Source organism: Mesoplodon mirus (genome assembly GCF_964341445.2).
Source record: "Mesoplodon mirus genome assembly, chromosome: 4".
Classification (NCBI taxonomy): Eukaryota; Metazoa; Chordata; class Mammalia; order Artiodactyla; family Ziphiidae; genus Mesoplodon; species Mesoplodon mirus.
In genome coordinates this window covers 37,689,987-37,707,054 of record NC_138979.1, presented here as the reverse complement: position 1 = coordinate 37,707,054, position 17,068 = coordinate 37,689,987, and the positions used below count along the sequence as shown (strand labels likewise).

At 42.6% G+C, this 17,068-nt stretch overlaps 1 protein-coding gene across 6 annotated transcripts in view; it reads left to right on the top strand.

Annotated features, from left to right (window-relative positions):
• PRC1 (protein regulator of cytokinesis 1) overlaps nucleotides 1-17,068 on the top strand; it is a 29,263-nt gene that overhangs the window by 9,056 nt on the left and 3,139 nt on the right. For 2 of the 6 annotated variants that reach the window (XM_082619319.1, XM_082619322.1), the window contains exons 2-14: nucleotides 2,026-2,158; nucleotides 2,524-2,646; nucleotides 4,097-4,330; nucleotides 4,406-4,576; nucleotides 5,598-5,747; nucleotides 6,051-6,198; nucleotides 7,002-7,138; nucleotides 9,456-9,551; nucleotides 10,879-11,025; nucleotides 11,245-11,355; nucleotides 14,205-14,315; nucleotides 15,539-15,715; nucleotides 16,041-16,199. In XM_082619319.1, the coding sequence (XP_082475445.1) occupies nucleotides 2,026-2,158; nucleotides 2,524-2,646; nucleotides 4,097-4,330; nucleotides 4,406-4,576; nucleotides 5,598-5,747; nucleotides 6,051-6,198; nucleotides 7,002-7,138; nucleotides 9,456-9,551; nucleotides 10,879-11,025; nucleotides 11,245-11,355; nucleotides 14,205-14,315; nucleotides 15,539-15,715; nucleotides 16,041-16,184 (1,882 nt within the window). In that variant the 3' untranslated portion in view covers nucleotides 16,185-16,199. Of the gene's footprint in view, nucleotides 1-2,025; nucleotides 2,159-2,523; nucleotides 2,647-4,096; nucleotides 4,331-4,405; nucleotides 4,577-5,597; nucleotides 5,748-6,050; nucleotides 6,199-7,001; nucleotides 7,139-9,455; nucleotides 9,552-10,878; nucleotides 11,026-11,244; nucleotides 11,356-14,204; nucleotides 14,316-15,538; nucleotides 15,716-16,040; nucleotides 16,200-17,068 lie in introns of those variants that run through there. The other 4 variants (XM_082619320.1, XM_082619324.1, XM_082619321.1 and 1 more) reach the window with 4 other exon arrangements.

Genomic DNA, 17,068 nt, shown 5'->3' with positions numbered 1-17,068 from the left:
ATTATTATTAAAGACAACATAACGCATATTGGTGAGGATGTGGAGAAAAGGGAACGCTTGTGCACTGTTGGTGGGGATATAAATTGGAGTAGCCACTATGGAAAACAGTATGGAGATTCCTCAAAAAATTAGAAATAGAGGCTTCCCTGGTGACACAGTGGTTGAGAGTCCACCTGCCGATGCAGGGGACACGGGTTCGTGCCCCAGTCCGGGAGGATCCCACATGCTGTGGAGCGGCTGGGCCCGTGAGCCATGGCCGCTGAGCCTGCGCGTCCAGAGCCTGTGCTCCGCAACGGGAGAGGCCACAACAGTGAGAGGCCCGCGTACCGCAAAAAAAAAAAAAAAAAATTAGAAATAGAACTACCATATGATCTAGCAGTTCCACTCCTGAGTATTTATCCAAAGAAAACAAAACACTTAATTTGAAAAGATATGTGCACCTCTATGTTCATTGCAGCTCCAAGATGTGGAAGCAACCTAAGTGCCCATCAGTAGATGAATGGATAAAGAATATGTGTGTATGTTTGTGTGTGTATGTATGTATGTGTGTGTGCATGCACACACACACTGGAATATTACTCAGCCATAAAAAAAGAATGAATTCTTGCCATTTGTGACAACATGGATGGACTTAGAGGACATTATGCTAAGTGAAATAAGTCAGACAGAGATAGACAAATACCATGTAATTTCACTTATATGTGGAATTTAAAAAGATAAAACAAATGAACAAACATAATAAAATGTAAACACAGTTATAGATACAGAGAACAAACAGGAATTTGCCAAGAGGGGTGGGGGGTAGGGGGAGGAAAGAAATAGGTGAGGCAGATTAAGATATACAAACTTCCAGTTGCAAAATAAATGCATCACAGGTATGAAATGTACAGTGTGGGAATATAGTCAATAACTATGTAATATCTTTGTATGGTGACATATCATAGCTAGGCTTATTGTGGTGATCAGTTTGAAATGTATAGAAATATAAAATCACTGTGTTCTGTAACAGGAACTAACATAGTGTTATAGGTCAATTATATTTCAAAAACAAACTCATAGAAAAAGAGATTAGAGTCTTAGGTAGAGGCTGGGGGTGGGTAATTGGATGAGGGCAGTCAAAAGGTTATAAGGAATCAGTTTTAAGATAAATAAGTACTAGGGATGTAATATAGAACATGATAAATATAATTAGCACCACTGTATTTTTAAAAATACTTATTTATTTTATTTATTTATGGATGGCTGCGCCGGGTCTTTTTGAGGCGTGCAGGATCTTTAGTTGCAGCATGTGGACTCCTAGCTGCGGCATGCACTCGGGATCTAGTTCCCTGACCAGGGATCAAACCCGGGCCCCCTGCACTGGGAGTGCGGAGCCTTATCCACTGGACAACCACGGAAGTCCCAGCACCACTGTATGTTATTTATGAAAGTTGTTAAGAGAGTAAACCCTATGAGTTCTCATCACAAGGAAAAAAATTTTTTTTCTTTTTATTTTGTACCTATATGAGATGATGGATGTTTACTAAACTTATTGTGATAATTACTTTATGATGTATGTAAATCAAATCATGCTGTACACCTTAAACTTATTCAGTGCTATATATGTCAATTATAGCTTAAAAAAACAGGAAGGGAAAAAAATGAGTAACAAAATCGCAATAAATTGCCAGCTATTTTATAGGAGCTGACATTTTTGTCTGTTTTTTCTTTAATAAAAGCGTGTAAAATTCTGTATTGTACTGCCATAGGTAGAATCATTGATCAAAGTCCAGATTCTGAGTATTTTTCAGAAGATTGAATTTCCACACTGAATTGATAATATGATACTGGATTTTGCTTTGCCAGTGTTGTGGTGTTTGGAGGGGGAAGGATAGGGGAGTGTTCAAGATGAGTTAAGCTGAATGCTTGTTTTCAATTTGTTTTGGCCTTGAGCCCACTGCGAAACTAGTTTGTTTAGTTTCTGTAAATACTGCTTTTAGTCTGGAGGCAGTGGCTCATGTAGCTGGCTTCTCTTTTGCTTTTTAGTGAGGTGCTGGCAGAGGAGTCCATAGTATGTCTCCAGAAAGCCCTGAATCACCTTCGGGAAATATGGGAATTGATTGGGATTCCAGAGGACCAGCGGTTACAAAGAACTGAGGTTGTAAAGAAGCATATCAAGGTGAGTTGAGTAATAGTGATCTCTTTGTAGTGGGACAGGGGTAAGGATGTTGGTGTCTCATCTAAGATAGCATATAGAAATGACACTAGGATGTCACAGGCTCCTCCTGGTTTTTTGTTTGTTTGTTTGTTTGTTTTGGCCGCACCATGCAGCATATAGGATCCTAGTTCCCCGACCAGGGATCGAACCTGTGCCCCCTGCATTGGGAGCGCAGAATCTTAACCACTGGACCGCCAGGGAAGTCCTGGTTTTGTTTAAGTCCTTCCTTTAAAATTTGAAATTATGAGGGTTTTGGTGTTATTTGTTGTTTGAGGCCAATGGAGAAAACACCCAAAACTTTTATGGGACTGTCTTATCTCTCGTAGGACCTCCTGGATATGATGATTGCTGAAGAGGAAAGCCTGAAGGAAAGGCTCATCAAAAGCATAGCCATCTGCCAAAAAGAGCTGAACACTCTGTGCAGTGAGCTACATGTCGAGCCATTTCAGGTACATGGCAGGATTTCAGGGGATCTGCTTGGGTCTGAGATTTAGGGAAGAACTTTGATTTGGGGCTACAGGTGGAAAGTTTCCTTGTAGGGCTGATACTGGACATGAGAAATGGGGGAAATGTGCTGCCTAGTTACTAGGTTCCAGCAAAGCAATTTTCACTTATGTGAAGAGTTGCCCTGTTGAGAGGTGAAGCAGCTAAGTGTTGCAATGTTTTAATCAAAAACAAGCCTCTTACTATCAATTTGTAGGACACAAAATTTTTTTTAAACTCTGAGCTAGGCATAGATGATATCATTCCATTCTTTCTTTGAAAGAAAGTGAAGAGAGCTACTTAGGAAACAAAAGTGACTAGTAATATAAAGAAAAGTTACCCAAAAAACCCGCCTCTGTGGATTTTTTCATACCCGAAAGCTACACATCACTGAACGAGCCAGAATGGCCACTTGAGAAGAGATGTCTCCCAGCTGGAATATCAAGAGAGTGTAGTCAAATTCAGGGCATGCCATGTTTATCTGTGTACCTTGCTGAGAGGTTGCTGTCCTGTAGTCCAGCACAAATGGGACTTGAATGAGGACACCAGCAAGCGTGACATGGATGACAGAGGGACTCCAAAACATATCCCTGGTTAGAACTGGTAAAAACAGTGTTGGGATCATAAAAATGAAGACAAACGTGGAGATTGGGAAGGTAATTAGAATAGATGTGGGTGCAAGGACAGCACACAGTGGCTAATGTGGTACCAATAAGGTCTCAGGTCCCTCTCCCTGTTACAGAAAGGACTGCCTGGGTATCTCAGTGGAGTCAGCCTAGGAGGAGGAGACTGTCTCTAAAGGGCTAAGGCTAATTCACTTCTGGTAGCCAAGAGCAGTCAGGCAGACTGTGACATCAGTAGAGCTTCCTGAAATCAACACAAATGGCATAAATATCATTGATTTTGGACAAATAGTTTCTTTAGTCTTTTTTTTTTAATTTTCAATATGAAATTGGGTGAGAAGTTAGATGTACAGTGGTACATCTCCCTTAAATTATATGACAGTTCTTAGTTCACCAATGTTGAATAAAATTTATAGGACATACAACTGCCACTTTCTTTTTCTCCTGCGTATCAGTTAGGAGTAGAGCAAGGAGCACTACATTGATTTTTATGGGTTGAGTGATGTTTAGGGTTATTGGGATAAACAGTTAGTTAGGAGCTAAATATACTACCCTACAGCTAGTTCAAAATAAGCTTTTCAACCAATTTTTACCTCTTGTAAAAGTGCCCTGGTACCTCTCCTTACTGGGGACCTTTGTTAGGGGACCTTCTCTGTGCCATATTCTGTTAGCTGTAAGTTGATTTATTTTTAAGTTTAACTAAAAGTCTGTCATCCTAGTCCTCTTTCGTTGTCTTCTCTTCCTTTGAAGAAATCCTCTTGGAACCTTAACAATAGTACATTGTCTCATACAGGAAGACGGAGAGACGACCATCTTGCAGCTAGAAAAGGATTTGCGCACTCAGGTAGAACTGATGAGAAAACAGAAAAAGGAGAGAAAACAAGAACTGAAACTACTTCAAGAACAAGATCAAGAACTGTGTGAAATTCTTTGCATGCCCCACTATGACATTGACAGCACCTCAGTTCCCAGCTTAGAAGAGCTGAGCCAGTTTAGACAACACGTGGCAACTTTGAGGGAAACAAAGGTGTGCTTACATTCATAGTTCCTAAAAGTCATTTGACTTTCCTCTAGGTATCTTGTAATCTTCTTTTTTTTATAGGCATCTAGGCGTGAGGAGTTTGTCAACATAAAGAGACAGATTATACTGTGTATGGAAGAATTAGAACACACACCAGACACAAGCTTTGAAAGAGATGTGGTCTGTGAAGATGAAGATGCCTTTTGTTTATCTTTGGAAAATATTGCAACACTACAGAAGTTGCTACGGCAGGTAATGTCTACTCAAATTATGGCCTGGGATCTCCATAGTATCCAGCAGTCTGAGAAAAATGCAGTTTTTTCCTTTAAGATAATGAGATAGGGCTTCCCTGGCGGCCCAGTGGTTAGGAATCCACCTGCCAATGCTGGGGACACGGGTTCAATCCCTGGTCCGGGAAGATCCTACGTACCGCAGAGCAACTGAGCCCATGCGCCACAAGTACTGAGCCTGCGCTCTAGAGCCTGCCAGCCACAACTACTGAGCCTGTGTGCCACAACTACTGAGCCTGCGCGCCTAGAGACTGTGCTCCGCAACAAGAGAAGCCACCACAATGAGAAGCCCTTGCACTACAACGAAGAGTAGCTCCCTCTAGCCGCAACTAGAGAAAGCCTGCCTGCAGCAACGAAGACACAATGGAGCCAAAAAAATAATAATAATAGTATTACATGAAACACAACCTTGATTTTTTTTTAAACAAAAACCTTAATTTATATATAGCTCTGAGAATGTGAAATTGAGTTTTTTTTTTTAATGTTTATTCATTCATTCATTTAGGCTGCGCTGGGTCTTTGTTGTGGCACGCAGGATCTTTTTTAGTGGCGGCCCGTGGATTCCTTAGTTGCAACATGCAGACTCTTAGTTGCGGCATGCATGCAGGATCTAGTTCCCTGACCAGGGATCGAACCCTGGCCCCCTACATTGGGAGCAGGGAGTCTTACCCACTGGACCATGAGGGAAATCCCCTGAAATTGAGATTTTGGATGAAATAATAATAATCATTTGAATTAACTTAGTGTTTAATTGAAAAAAAATTTTTTTTAATTAAAACTTTGAATCCTAATTCTTGGGGTCTGAGATCCTACCATAATGACAGCCTTACGGTTTGTTTTCAGAAGTCGTGAAAACACACCTCTTCACAGTCTTGTCAAAGTGCTTCTTCCCCATGTGGGTACGGACGTGTCTGTGGGGAGCCAGGGGCCAGTCTTCTCTGTGCTGCTGTCTGCGCTATAACCACTGGCTTTCCTTGCCACAGCTGGAAACGCGAAAATCACAAAACGAAGCAGTGTGTGAGGGGCTACGTGCGCAGATACGAGAACTCTGGGATAGGTTGCAAATACCTGCAGAAGAGAGAGAAGCTGTGGCCACAGTTATGACGGGGTCAAAGGCCAAGGTCCGGAAAGCGGTAAGAAACCCAAAGGGCGCTGGGTCGGCATTTTGGTGTCAAGTCTGATGTCTTTACCAGCTTCTGCCTTGAGTGAGCCTGTTTCTAAGACAAGCGTCAGAGAAGAGTGGCAGTAGCCTGCTCATCTTTTATCTTTCGCGTGTTTCTTAGATTTCTGGCTCCTGTGTTATCATTGTCATAAAGAGTGTTGACTTACCTCTGTGGTTTTGTATTGTAATTTTATTAAAAAGGGAGAAAATATTTTGCACACCTACGTGAATATACAAGTATGACAAGCACTTTTAACAGGTCTCTTTGTTTCAGCTGCAATTAGAAGTGGATCGGTTGGAAGAACTGAAAATGCAAAACATGAAGAAAGTGATTGAGGCAATACGAGTGGAGCTGGCTCAGTACTGGGACCAGTGTTTTTATAGCCAGGAGCAGAGACAAGCTTTTGCCCCTTACTATTCTGGTTCGTACCGAAGTGTCGCTCTTCATGTGGCCTGCTCACTTGTCTTTTACAAGTGCAGACATTCACTGGGAAGTATTTCCTCTACTGAACAGACATTGCTACCTTTCCAGGCCATTCAGCATAAATTGCCATTCCCGTTCAAATAAGCATTTGCAAATGCTATTGGGAAATAAGGGATCTCCTGGTTTCTGAAGCAGTATATCTCTGTAGCATGTAGTTGTGAAGCTCAAGTTTAGCAGGTGCTTACTCTGTGCCAGGCGCAATGTCAGACTCTTAACGGGATTATCTGACTTAATTCTCATGTCAAGAGATGAGTACACTGAGGCACATAAATGTTGAACAACCTAACCCAGAGACACACAACAGGTAAATGGCAGAGCCCACATTTGAGCCCACGAGGTATGACCCCAGGGCCCAATGGAATTCTAGTCTGACCTGAACTGAATATAAAGATGAAGCCGTCTTTACTAAATTCAACATTTTTGGACATTTTCTGTGACTCAGCCCTCTGTTGGGCAGGGTGGAAAGGAAGAATATGAACGAAACCTAAGACAAGGCAAGAGATGACAGAGTTTTGAGAATCTTAGTCCTTTTAGTCCACACCCTAGTCCCTTAGTCTCTAGTACCACCAGACTGATTGAGACAAACCTGGCTTTTATTATCCACAACATACACTTACTCGTGTATCATTTTTACTGTAAGGAAGAAAATTCTGTTTCCGTTTTAGGGGGATGAGGGATTAGTAAATTGGGATACTAAACACTAGAGGGATTTTTTAAAACTACTGGGCCTATATCTTGCAGAGGACTACACAGAAAATCTGCTGCAACTCCATGATGCCGAGATTGTGCGGTTAAGAAACTACTATGAGGTTCACAAAGAACTCTTTGAAGGGGTCCAGAAGTGGGAAGAAAGCTGGAAGCTTTTCTTAGAGTTCGAGGTACTGCCTTAGTTTTTGTCTGTTTTCCTTAGAATACAGTGAAGTGTTAAGAAAGCATTCCCTGTATAGAGTCAGAGGCCTGCTTCCTTTGCTCTTTACCAGGTTTCTAATACCATCTTTATCATTAAGTCTGTAAATTACTGCTAACCCATCTGTATTTGTCAAGCTAATATGCAGAAACATGTAAGAGAAAACCCCAAAACTAATGCCTTCAGTAAGGTTGAAGTTTCTTGCATAAAGGAAGTCTAAAGGTAGGCAGTGCAAGGCAGATATGGCTATTCCACAGTCAGGGGGTCCCAGGCTTCTCCAGCTCATAGCTCCTTTACCACTACGGGGTGGATCTTACCTTCCGGTCCAGGGTGGTTCTAGAGCTCCCACCGTAGCATTTCAGGCAGTGTGGTGGAGGAGGGAACACAGAAGGCATTGCTCCTCCACCCCCTCTAAGAGGTTTTCCCAGGCTCTCTTCATAGCACTTCTGCTTAAATGCCACACCAACTACTGGCGAGGCTGGGAGAATCACTATCGCAGATAAATTCAGGTTCTATTACTAAGGAAGGAGAGAAAAATGGCTGTTGGGGCAGGCAACGAACATCCTGTACTCTTCCAACTTTTGTTATTATCTTAGAAAATTGCCTGGGTATTTGGAGCACATTTGTGTACTCTGAATTCCTTTTGTTTTGATAGACTTAGCACAAATCGATTCCCTTAGAGCATTTTAGAGCTCAGAACTGGGACTAGGACGAGGCAAGTGAAGCACCTTGGGCACGAAATTCAAGGAGACTCATTCTCAGGTTCATACTTGTCCTATTAGAGCTTGAACAGGCCTTTAGAGAATCTGGAGTTTAACTCCTTCAAGTTTCCAGGCGAGAAACTAGGACTCAGAAGTGGAAAAAACTGTGAGAGCTCACAGCTGTTTAAGAGCAAGTGTTCTAGTCCTCAGTTACTCCTTACTTCTGGTTGAAAGCAAGAAGGAGTAATAAAAGTCAATAAAGAGCTCAGCCATGAACAAGAGTGAAATTTTGCCTTTTGCAACAACATGGATGGATCTATATTATGGTATAGGGTATTATACCCTATACCATAATATAGGGTATTATGCTTAGTGAAATAACTCAGAAAGGCAAATACTGTATGATACCACTTATATGTGGAATCTAGAAAATAAAACAAACTAGTGAATATAACAAAAAAGAAACAGACTCACAGATACAGAGAACAGACTAATGGTTACCAGAGGGGAGGGGGAAGGGGGGAGGGGCAATAAAGGGGTAGGGGTTTAAGAAGTACATACTATTATGTATAAAATAAATAAGCTACAAGGATATATTGTACAGCATGGAATATAGCTAATATTTTATAATAACTATAACTGGAGTATAAACTTCAAAAATTGTGAATCACTGTGTTGTACACCTGAGACTTATACTGTAAATCAACTATACTTCAGTGTAAAAAAAAAAAAAACCATGCGTACACACACACACACACACACACACACACACACACACAGTAAAGAGCCAAATAAGCGACCCTTGTTTACATGCCAGTATTTAAGAAAAAATAAGAAACTAATTACCATTCCTTTTAGTTATTGCTCATAATCAAGCAGTCTGGAAAGGAAATAGAATTTATCAGTTTGGCCCCCAAATTGTCAAGATTGTTTCTAAACTTTTCTGATTATCTGCCCCATTTTTCAGTGTATTCACCTAATTTATATTTACAAATTATACACTTATATTACTGTTCTGATATACTGTATACACTGTAGAATAACAAAAAACAGAAAAGTTAAAAAGAATAAGAACCCTAACATTTTACATTTTTTGTCCATTTTGTGAGGGTTAATTTAATAAAAACCAGATTATCTATAAACTCCTTAACTGAGCATATTTAAGCTGCATTGTCTCAATATGCTGGAAGTGAGTGGGCAAGTAGGGGTGCCACCACCAAACCCTCTGAGTGTAGACCTCCCCCTTGTCCTTCCGCATACCCCATTTCCTGTTGGTGACATCTGAACTCAGGAAGGGAGCCAGTGACATTGTGCATTAAATATTAAAGCCTGTCTTACTTTTTAGACTAAAAAGGAAACACTAGTTTTCCTGCACCCCAGTGTATGATCTTGCATATGCCTTAGAGTGTTCACACCCCACTCCCTGCCTTAGAAAGCCACGATTTCTCACTGCTAAAAGTGGATGGGAATGCAAAATTCTGAAGTCTCCCTAAAAATATGTATCTGTTTATGAGAGTGAGGATTCTTAGCAGACGTGACTGGTCTGACTGTCGGGGGTTCACTCTAATTAAAATGTATTTTTCACAGAGAAAAGCTTCAGATCCAAGTCGATTTACAAATCGTGGAGGAAATCTTCTAAAAGAAGAAAAGCAGCGAGCCAAGCTCCAAAAAACACTCCCTAAGGTAATATTGTTACTGAAAGAGTTTTTGGTGCTTGGCTACAAAATGCCTCACTTTTTGTTTATCTCTTGCTTTGAATCATTTTTCCTTAGGTAAAGGATAATAAGTATATACTGGGCCTACCTAGTACAAGCAACTGAATATCAAGTTTTACTAACTTTTTAGGGCTGCCATAACAAAGTACCAGAGACTGGGTGGTTTAAACAACAGAAATTCACTTTCTCACAATTCTGGAGGCTAGAAGTCTGAGATCCAGGTGTCAGCAGAGCTGCCTCCTTCCGAGGCTGTTCTCCTGGCTCCAGACAGTAGTCTTCTCCCTGTATCTTCACATGGGCTTCCTTCTGCTTGTGTCTGTGTCCAAATCTTCTTATACGGCTACCAGTCATGTTGGATTAGGACCCACCCTAATGACCTCATTTTAACTTAATTACCTCTGTGTCCCAATAAAGCCACATTCTGAGGTACTGGGGATTAAGACTTCAACATATGAATTTGGCAGGGGACATAATTCAGCCCGTAACACAAGGTAACCTTTTGAGAAAGTGTTTTGGACTTCATTACTATTCTCTTTTTTTTTTTTTTTTTTTTTTTTTTTTTTGCGGTACGCGGGCCTCTCACTGTTGTGGCATCTCCCGTTGTGGAGCACAGGCTCCAGACACGCAGGCTCAGCGGCCATGGCTCACGGGCCCAGCCGCTCCGCGGCATGTGGGGTCCTCCCGGACCGGGGCACAAACCCGTGTCCCCTGCATCGGCACGTGGACTCCCAACCACTGCGCCACCAGGGAAGCCCACTATTCTCTATTTTAGTAATAATAGTTAACATTTATTGAATTAAGTGCCATATACTGTTTCCAAGTGCTTTCCATTTTATTAATTCATTTAATTGTCACAACGTCCTTAAGAGGTTGGTATTATTAATTCCATTTTTACAGATGAGGAAACTGAGGCACTGAGAACTTAAGTAACTTGCCTACCTCTTCACAGCCAGTAAGATGTAGATTCCAGATTGGAGCCCAGATAGTGCCGCTCTAGTGTACACTGCATATTTAACGTTGCTGGTCTCCCCCAGTGCTGCCTCCAACTTTGGGCGCCAAAACTGTAGTGGTCAGGCTCTGGGTTCTCGCCTTTTCCCACCTTCATGTGTATTATGAATGAACCATCCCAAGACTGATTTCTGGCCGCTCCAACCTGTTGCCACGTGGGTCCAGCTACCTGAAGTCAGGCTAATGATACTCTGGGGAGGGAGGAGGCATTCTTTGGGAGAATCATTTCTTTTGGGCTTCACACCAAAAATTTGAAGTAATTAACATGTCCTTGTTTCTGGTCTCAGTTGGAAGAGGAGTTGAAAGCAAGGATTGAAATGTGGGAACAGGAGCATTCAAAGGCATTTGTGGTGAATGGGCAGAAATTCATGGAGTACGTAACAGAACAGTGGGAGATGCACCGACTGGAGAAAGAGAGAGCCAAGCAGGAACGAGTAAGTGAACCCAGTTTGGGAGGAGGAGAAGATAGCATGAGTGAGCAGCCCAGAGTCTCTGCCAGGGCTCTAGGTTGGATGAAAAAGGAGTAGCTCATGGCAGCTCTTTTTAGCTCTGGGTGCAGAGACTTGCGCTAGATTTCTGGCCCTGCCTCTGCCCCCATCCCAGACCTGTTCTCCTTCTGGGATTTGTCACTCTTGCTTCTGACTTTCACATAGCAACTAAAGAACAAGAAGCAAACTGAGACAGAGATGCTCTATGGCAGTATTCCGCGAACACCCAGCAAGCGGCGAGGACTGGCACCTGGCACGCCAGGCAAAGTGCGCAAGGTAAACACGAGGCTGCATGAACTGCCATGTCTGAGGCATTTTTGAGGCTAGGGCTCTGCCCATCTCTTGCCTTCTGTCCTGCAGAGATGGGAAAGACTTTTTCTAGCCTTCCAGGTTGAGTCCATTTGACAGTGTGAATGCAATTCTGCAGTTCAATCCTGAGTAGGGTCTTGACAGTGACAGTCGAGGAGTGGCCAGCTTTGATGTGTGCCAGTTGTTGAGTCCCAGATTAAACTCGGGAGCCAGCAGCTGCCAACATTCTGTAATGATGAGAACCTTCAGAGGTTCATTCTGTAATTCCAACAAGTGACCATGGCACTATGTGAAAGAAGACTTTTATGCCTGGCAAATGGGATACCTAATACTCGTTAATCTCTAGAGCAGGAAATCAGGGAGTTCTTCCTTCCTTCTTTCTTTCTTTCTTTCTTTCTTCCTTTGTTTTTTTAAAACCGTTTCTTTAATAAATGAAGTGGAGCATTATTTTCCTTTTCCCTTGCAACTCATATTTTATAACACATAAAATGTTTTAAAAATCACCTGTAATGTAACTCCAGGAGAACCAATGAGAATATTTGGTGTTTTTCCTGCTTCTGTAAAAAGCTTTTTAAAATAGTGTATTTTCACAAAATAGAGATCACATATAATTTTGATTTCTGCTTTTTCCCTAGTTGGTATTGGTTGTGATTTTTTTTTTCATAGCATCAAACTTTCTTCAAATAACATGCTCATTCTTAGCTATATATTCTATTCTTTTGACATAGTGTCATTTACTAAACTAGTTCCCTATTGTTTGATATTAGGTACTTAATTTTTTATTAGGAAAATAATGTGACGAAATTTTAAAAACGTGTTACAAAATTCTAGAAAGGTTTTTTTTTTGGCTGTGTTGGGTCTTTGTTGCTGTGCGTGGGCTTTCTCTAGTTGCGGTGAGCAGGGGCTACTCTTCATTGCGGTGCGCGGGCTTTTCATTGTGGTGGCTTCTCTTGTTGCAGAGCATGGGCTCTAGGCGTGCAGCCTTCAGTAGCTGCAGCACGTGGGCTCAGTAGTTGTGGCACACGGGCTTAGTTGGTCTGCGGCATTTGGGATCTTCCCGGACCAGGGACTGAACCCATGTCCCCTGCATTGGCAGGCAGATCCTTAACCACTGTGCCACCAGGGAAGTTCGAAAGGTTTGTTTTCATTAAAAGCTTGAGAATCTCTCTATTAGATGCTGAGAACACAAAGATTAAGTGATACGGCCCATGATCTCAAGAGTGCTGCATTCAAACATTTCTCAAGTGCTGGCTGCACTGATCATTCAGTCTGTGATACCAAAGCAGTTATAACAATGTACGCTTCCAGTGGTAGTGCCTAAGTGCTACGCTGGCTCCAATCTTTGCCAACATGTGATATTTTCAGACTTTACAATTTTTGCCCATCTGATGGGTGTGAAGTAATGTCTCATTATAATTTTAGTTTGCATTTTCCTAATTACTAATGAAGTTGAACCTTCTGCCATGTTCATTAGCCTTCTGGATTTCCTATTCTGAGAAGTTTTCGACAGTTTTTCTGTTGGAACATTTGTTTCCTTCTTGCACATTTTATAGGAATTCTTTGTATGTTCTGGATGCTGTTTCCTTGTCAGTTGTGTTACAGTAGCTTTTCCCAGCATTTGTGTGTGTCTTCTGTAGCTTGTCATTTTTTTTTTTTTTGGTTGTGCCGGGTCTTAGTTGTGGCAGGTGGGCTCCTTAGTTGTGGCATGCGAACTCTTAGTTGCGGCATGCATGTGGGATCTAGTTCCCTGACCAGGGATCGAACCCAGGCCCCCTGCATTGGTAGCTCAGAGTCTTAACCACTGTGCCACCAGGGAAGTCCCTGTAGCTTGTCTTTTTACTCTTTATGGTGTTTTGTTGATGAACAAAAAGTTCTTAATATCAATATAGTAAAAATGTTTTCAACCTGTTTTCTTAATGGCTTGTACTTGCAAATAACCTACCCAGGACCTGAGGCACACAGATATTTTCCTGTGTTGTATTTCCTCGTTTGTGTCTTGTATCTGAATAGTCTTGCTATCCCATTTAAGGTTTTTAATCCACCTAGAGTTTTTCCAATTAAAGAAAAAGCTTACAGCTTTAGTGAATAAAGTAGACACATAATATTTAAAGTGTACCCATTAATAAGCTGTGATATATGTATGCACCGTGAAACCCTCACCACAATCAAGACAATGAACATACCCATCACACCCAAAGTTTCCTTTTGCCCCTTTGTTTTCTCTTTGCTTCCCTTACCACCCATTTCCCTCCCCCCACCCACTTCCCACTAGCTCCTGGCAACTGCAGCTTTGCTCTGTTACTATTGATTAGTTTGCATTTTCTAACATTTTATATAAATAGCATCATACAGTATATATACTTCTGTGTCTGACTTTTTTCATCTGTTGTTGCATGTATCGGTAGGTTACCCCTTTTTATTGTTGAACAGTATTCCATTGGACGTATATACCACAATTTGCTTATCTAGTTGCCTGTGTTGATGGATATTTGGCTTAATTCTAGTTTTCTGGCTGCCACACATAAAGCTGCTATAAATATTTATATGTAAGTCTTTGTATGGATATATGCTTTCATTTCTCTTGGGTAAATACCCAAGAATGATATGGCTGGGTCTTATGATAGTTGTCTGTTTAACTTTTGGAAACAAAATGGTTGTCCCATTTTATGGAACAGTGAATGCTTTTCACAGGTGTCTTCAAAGCTCTTCACCATGCAAAACAATCTTAGACTGCTTCCCATCCTCACTCTCTGTAGTGTAGGGATGGGCTGCTAAGCATGTCATCTCACATCAGTAATCTCTTTTCTTCTCCTTAGCTGAACACTACCACTGTGTCCAATGCTACGGCCAACAGCAGCATTCGGCCTGTCTTTTCGGGGACAGTCTGCCGCTCCCCTGTGTCTCGCCTTCCACCTTCTGGCAGCAAGGTTAGTATGCTCTGTGTACAAGCACATCCCCGACACTGCCCCAACCTATGTACTCCGGGGACTGCTGGGAGGTGGAGAGATTGAATACTGTCCTCTGGACTGAGAAGGAACTTTGAGGCCGAAAAACAAAGCAGGCAGCTTCATAAAGTGCAATTATGAAGTTTATTGTGGGTAACTTGCATACAGGCAGGATCGGGCAGACAATGACCCAGAGGCATTTGCAGCTGCACTCAAGCGCGAAAGAGATACGGGGGGATTTAAGGGGGCCAAAGCTAAAAATAGAATCTGACTACTAGGGAGGAGCACATCTGTAGTGACAGGAACTGGGTGGTTTTCCTCCTGCCAGGGTCTCAAGACCATTAATCATCTACATCAGCAAAAGGCATTCTTCCAGTTTTCTTAGCAGATGAAGGCAAGGGTCAAAGTTGATAGGGAACTTATCTGGCTTGGCCTCATTCCTTGTAAGCTGAAGCTCAGTCATGCAGGAAGGGGAGGGGATGGGACTGTAGGCCTAAGATGGAGCTGACAAAAAGGAGTCAGTATGGTTCAGCCATACAGGGCCCCACCTAACTTGTTCCAGTTTCTAAGATCCCTGGATTCGGTTATCGAGATGCTGAAAGTTGACAGATGTAAGCTAACTAATCTGTCAAAAACTAAATGAGAGAAGAGAATGGTCATTTTGAGCCCCGTCCGGTATCACAGGAAGCACTGGGATGTGACTGGGAAACTGAAGAGTTTCCATAGGCTTAGTTCAAAGCCTGGTCTTCAGTTGCTACTGAGCGAGGTCCTTGCATGTGGGTTCCAGCCCAGTGACACTGGACAACTAGATGCAGATAGGTACTCTCACCCAAGGAGGGAGTGAGGAGTGCGTGCTAAAATGTGTTCAGTCTTTCAGGTATTTTACAGACTATGCTCAAGATAAGGGTTCTGCAGATCATTAAGAATTTGTATGTTTTTAAACCAAAAGTAGGGACTTCCCTGGTGGTCCAGTGGTTGGGACTCCATGCTTCCAACGCGGGGGGTGTGGGTTTGATCCCTGGCTGGGGAATAAGATCCCGCATGCGCACGGCGTGGCCAAAAGATAAAAATTTTAAAAATAAAATAAGCCAGAAGTATAGGATTACAGACACACGAATAATATAAAGATGGTATCAGCCTTGGATAATTTGTGTGTGTGGTCATTATAAGGATGATACATTGGTCGATCTTTCTTTTCTCTATAGCCAGTCACCACTTCCACCTGTTCGGGGAAAAAAACACCCCGTGGCATCAAGCATGGAGCCAACAAGGAGAACCTGGAGCTCAATGGCAGCATCCTCAGCGGTGGGTACCCTGCCTCGACCCCCCCACGACGCAACTTCAGCATTAATTCTGTTGCCAGCACCTATTCTGAGTTTGCGGTAATTCACCTTTTCTAATATCTACCAGTCCCTGGGGAGCACACAGTTGGGGCAGAGTGGGTATCTTCCCAAGGGCACCCAGGCTATTAGTTAGGGCGGTTCTTTGGAGGCTGAGAATCCCTTTCCTGACTTGACCATGGCGTGAGGTGGGGTGGGTTGAGGGTGGTGCGTAGGAAGAAAGATGGCAGCAGCAAGCAGACGTTTAACCTGGATCCTTCTGTGTAAGACATACCATTCCCTGGCTGCAGGAGGTGAGCCTTCTCATCACTGCCCTGGTGCTCTCTTGGTGGAGTTCTTGGTAATTGTCTCAATTCTTCGTTCTTAGGAGGATCCGTCCCTCTCTAACAGCTCCACTGTTGGGCTTCAGGTCTGTATGGCAACCCCTGCGTTTCCCATGTCCCTTTTCCAGACTGATCTGTCATCTGCTGGCTTCATTCCCATCTGGGCACAGGGCTACACTAACCAATAATCTCAGCTGTACTATCATAAAACCTTTTTTTAACAAAGGAAGCAGGAATTCCTAATACAGACTTCAGAAATAATAAATATGTGGCTTAAGTTCCCAACAGACTGACTAACCTGCCGATTAACTTGTTCAGACTTGAATTGGATTCTCAGCCCCATCTAAAGTCAGGCAAAGTTTTTTTATCATGTTATTTCACAACAGAAAACTTTCACCCTCCCCAGTTGTGACATTAAAGGCCTCCAATGTGCTGCAAGGAATAGAGGCCCCACCACGTGGGGAGGGGAGCCCCAGCTGTGTGCTGCCTATGAGGTTCTTGGCCTGTGTGCTGATTACTTCCTGGAGTATATATATATGTCTTACTAACCCCTCAGAGCTGAATTGCCAACTTTCTGTCTACTCTGAGCTAGCCAATGCTCGTTTCTTTGCCTTTGCCTATTTTCCACCACATTGAGCTGCTAAAGCATATATGAGGCACTGGAAGAAAGTAATTTTTTCCCACAATGCTCTTCAGCTCCTAGTAACGTACTCCACATTTACCAACACTTAACTGCAGTGCGCTTTCCTTAACAATGTGTGTTCTCTCTTCCCTCAGTATCTAGCTGTTGAGAGGTAAGCCTGCCCCTCACCTTTGTGGGGGATACTGAGTTAAAGCCTAGGGCATCGACTCTCTTGCTGCAGTGATGGAGAATGTGACAGCTGCCCAAGGCTATCGTTCATTTTGAGCACTGAAGCTAGCTTTATGTTCTTTTACTTTTGTCAAGTTACTTGACAGGGGTGGTTCTACCTATAGAAGGTGGGTATTTGTCACTCTGGCTAGCTGATTGCTGGACAGAGTCCAGCTTTCTCTTGTGTTTGCTCAGCCAAGCCCACTTCATCCACTTGCTGCT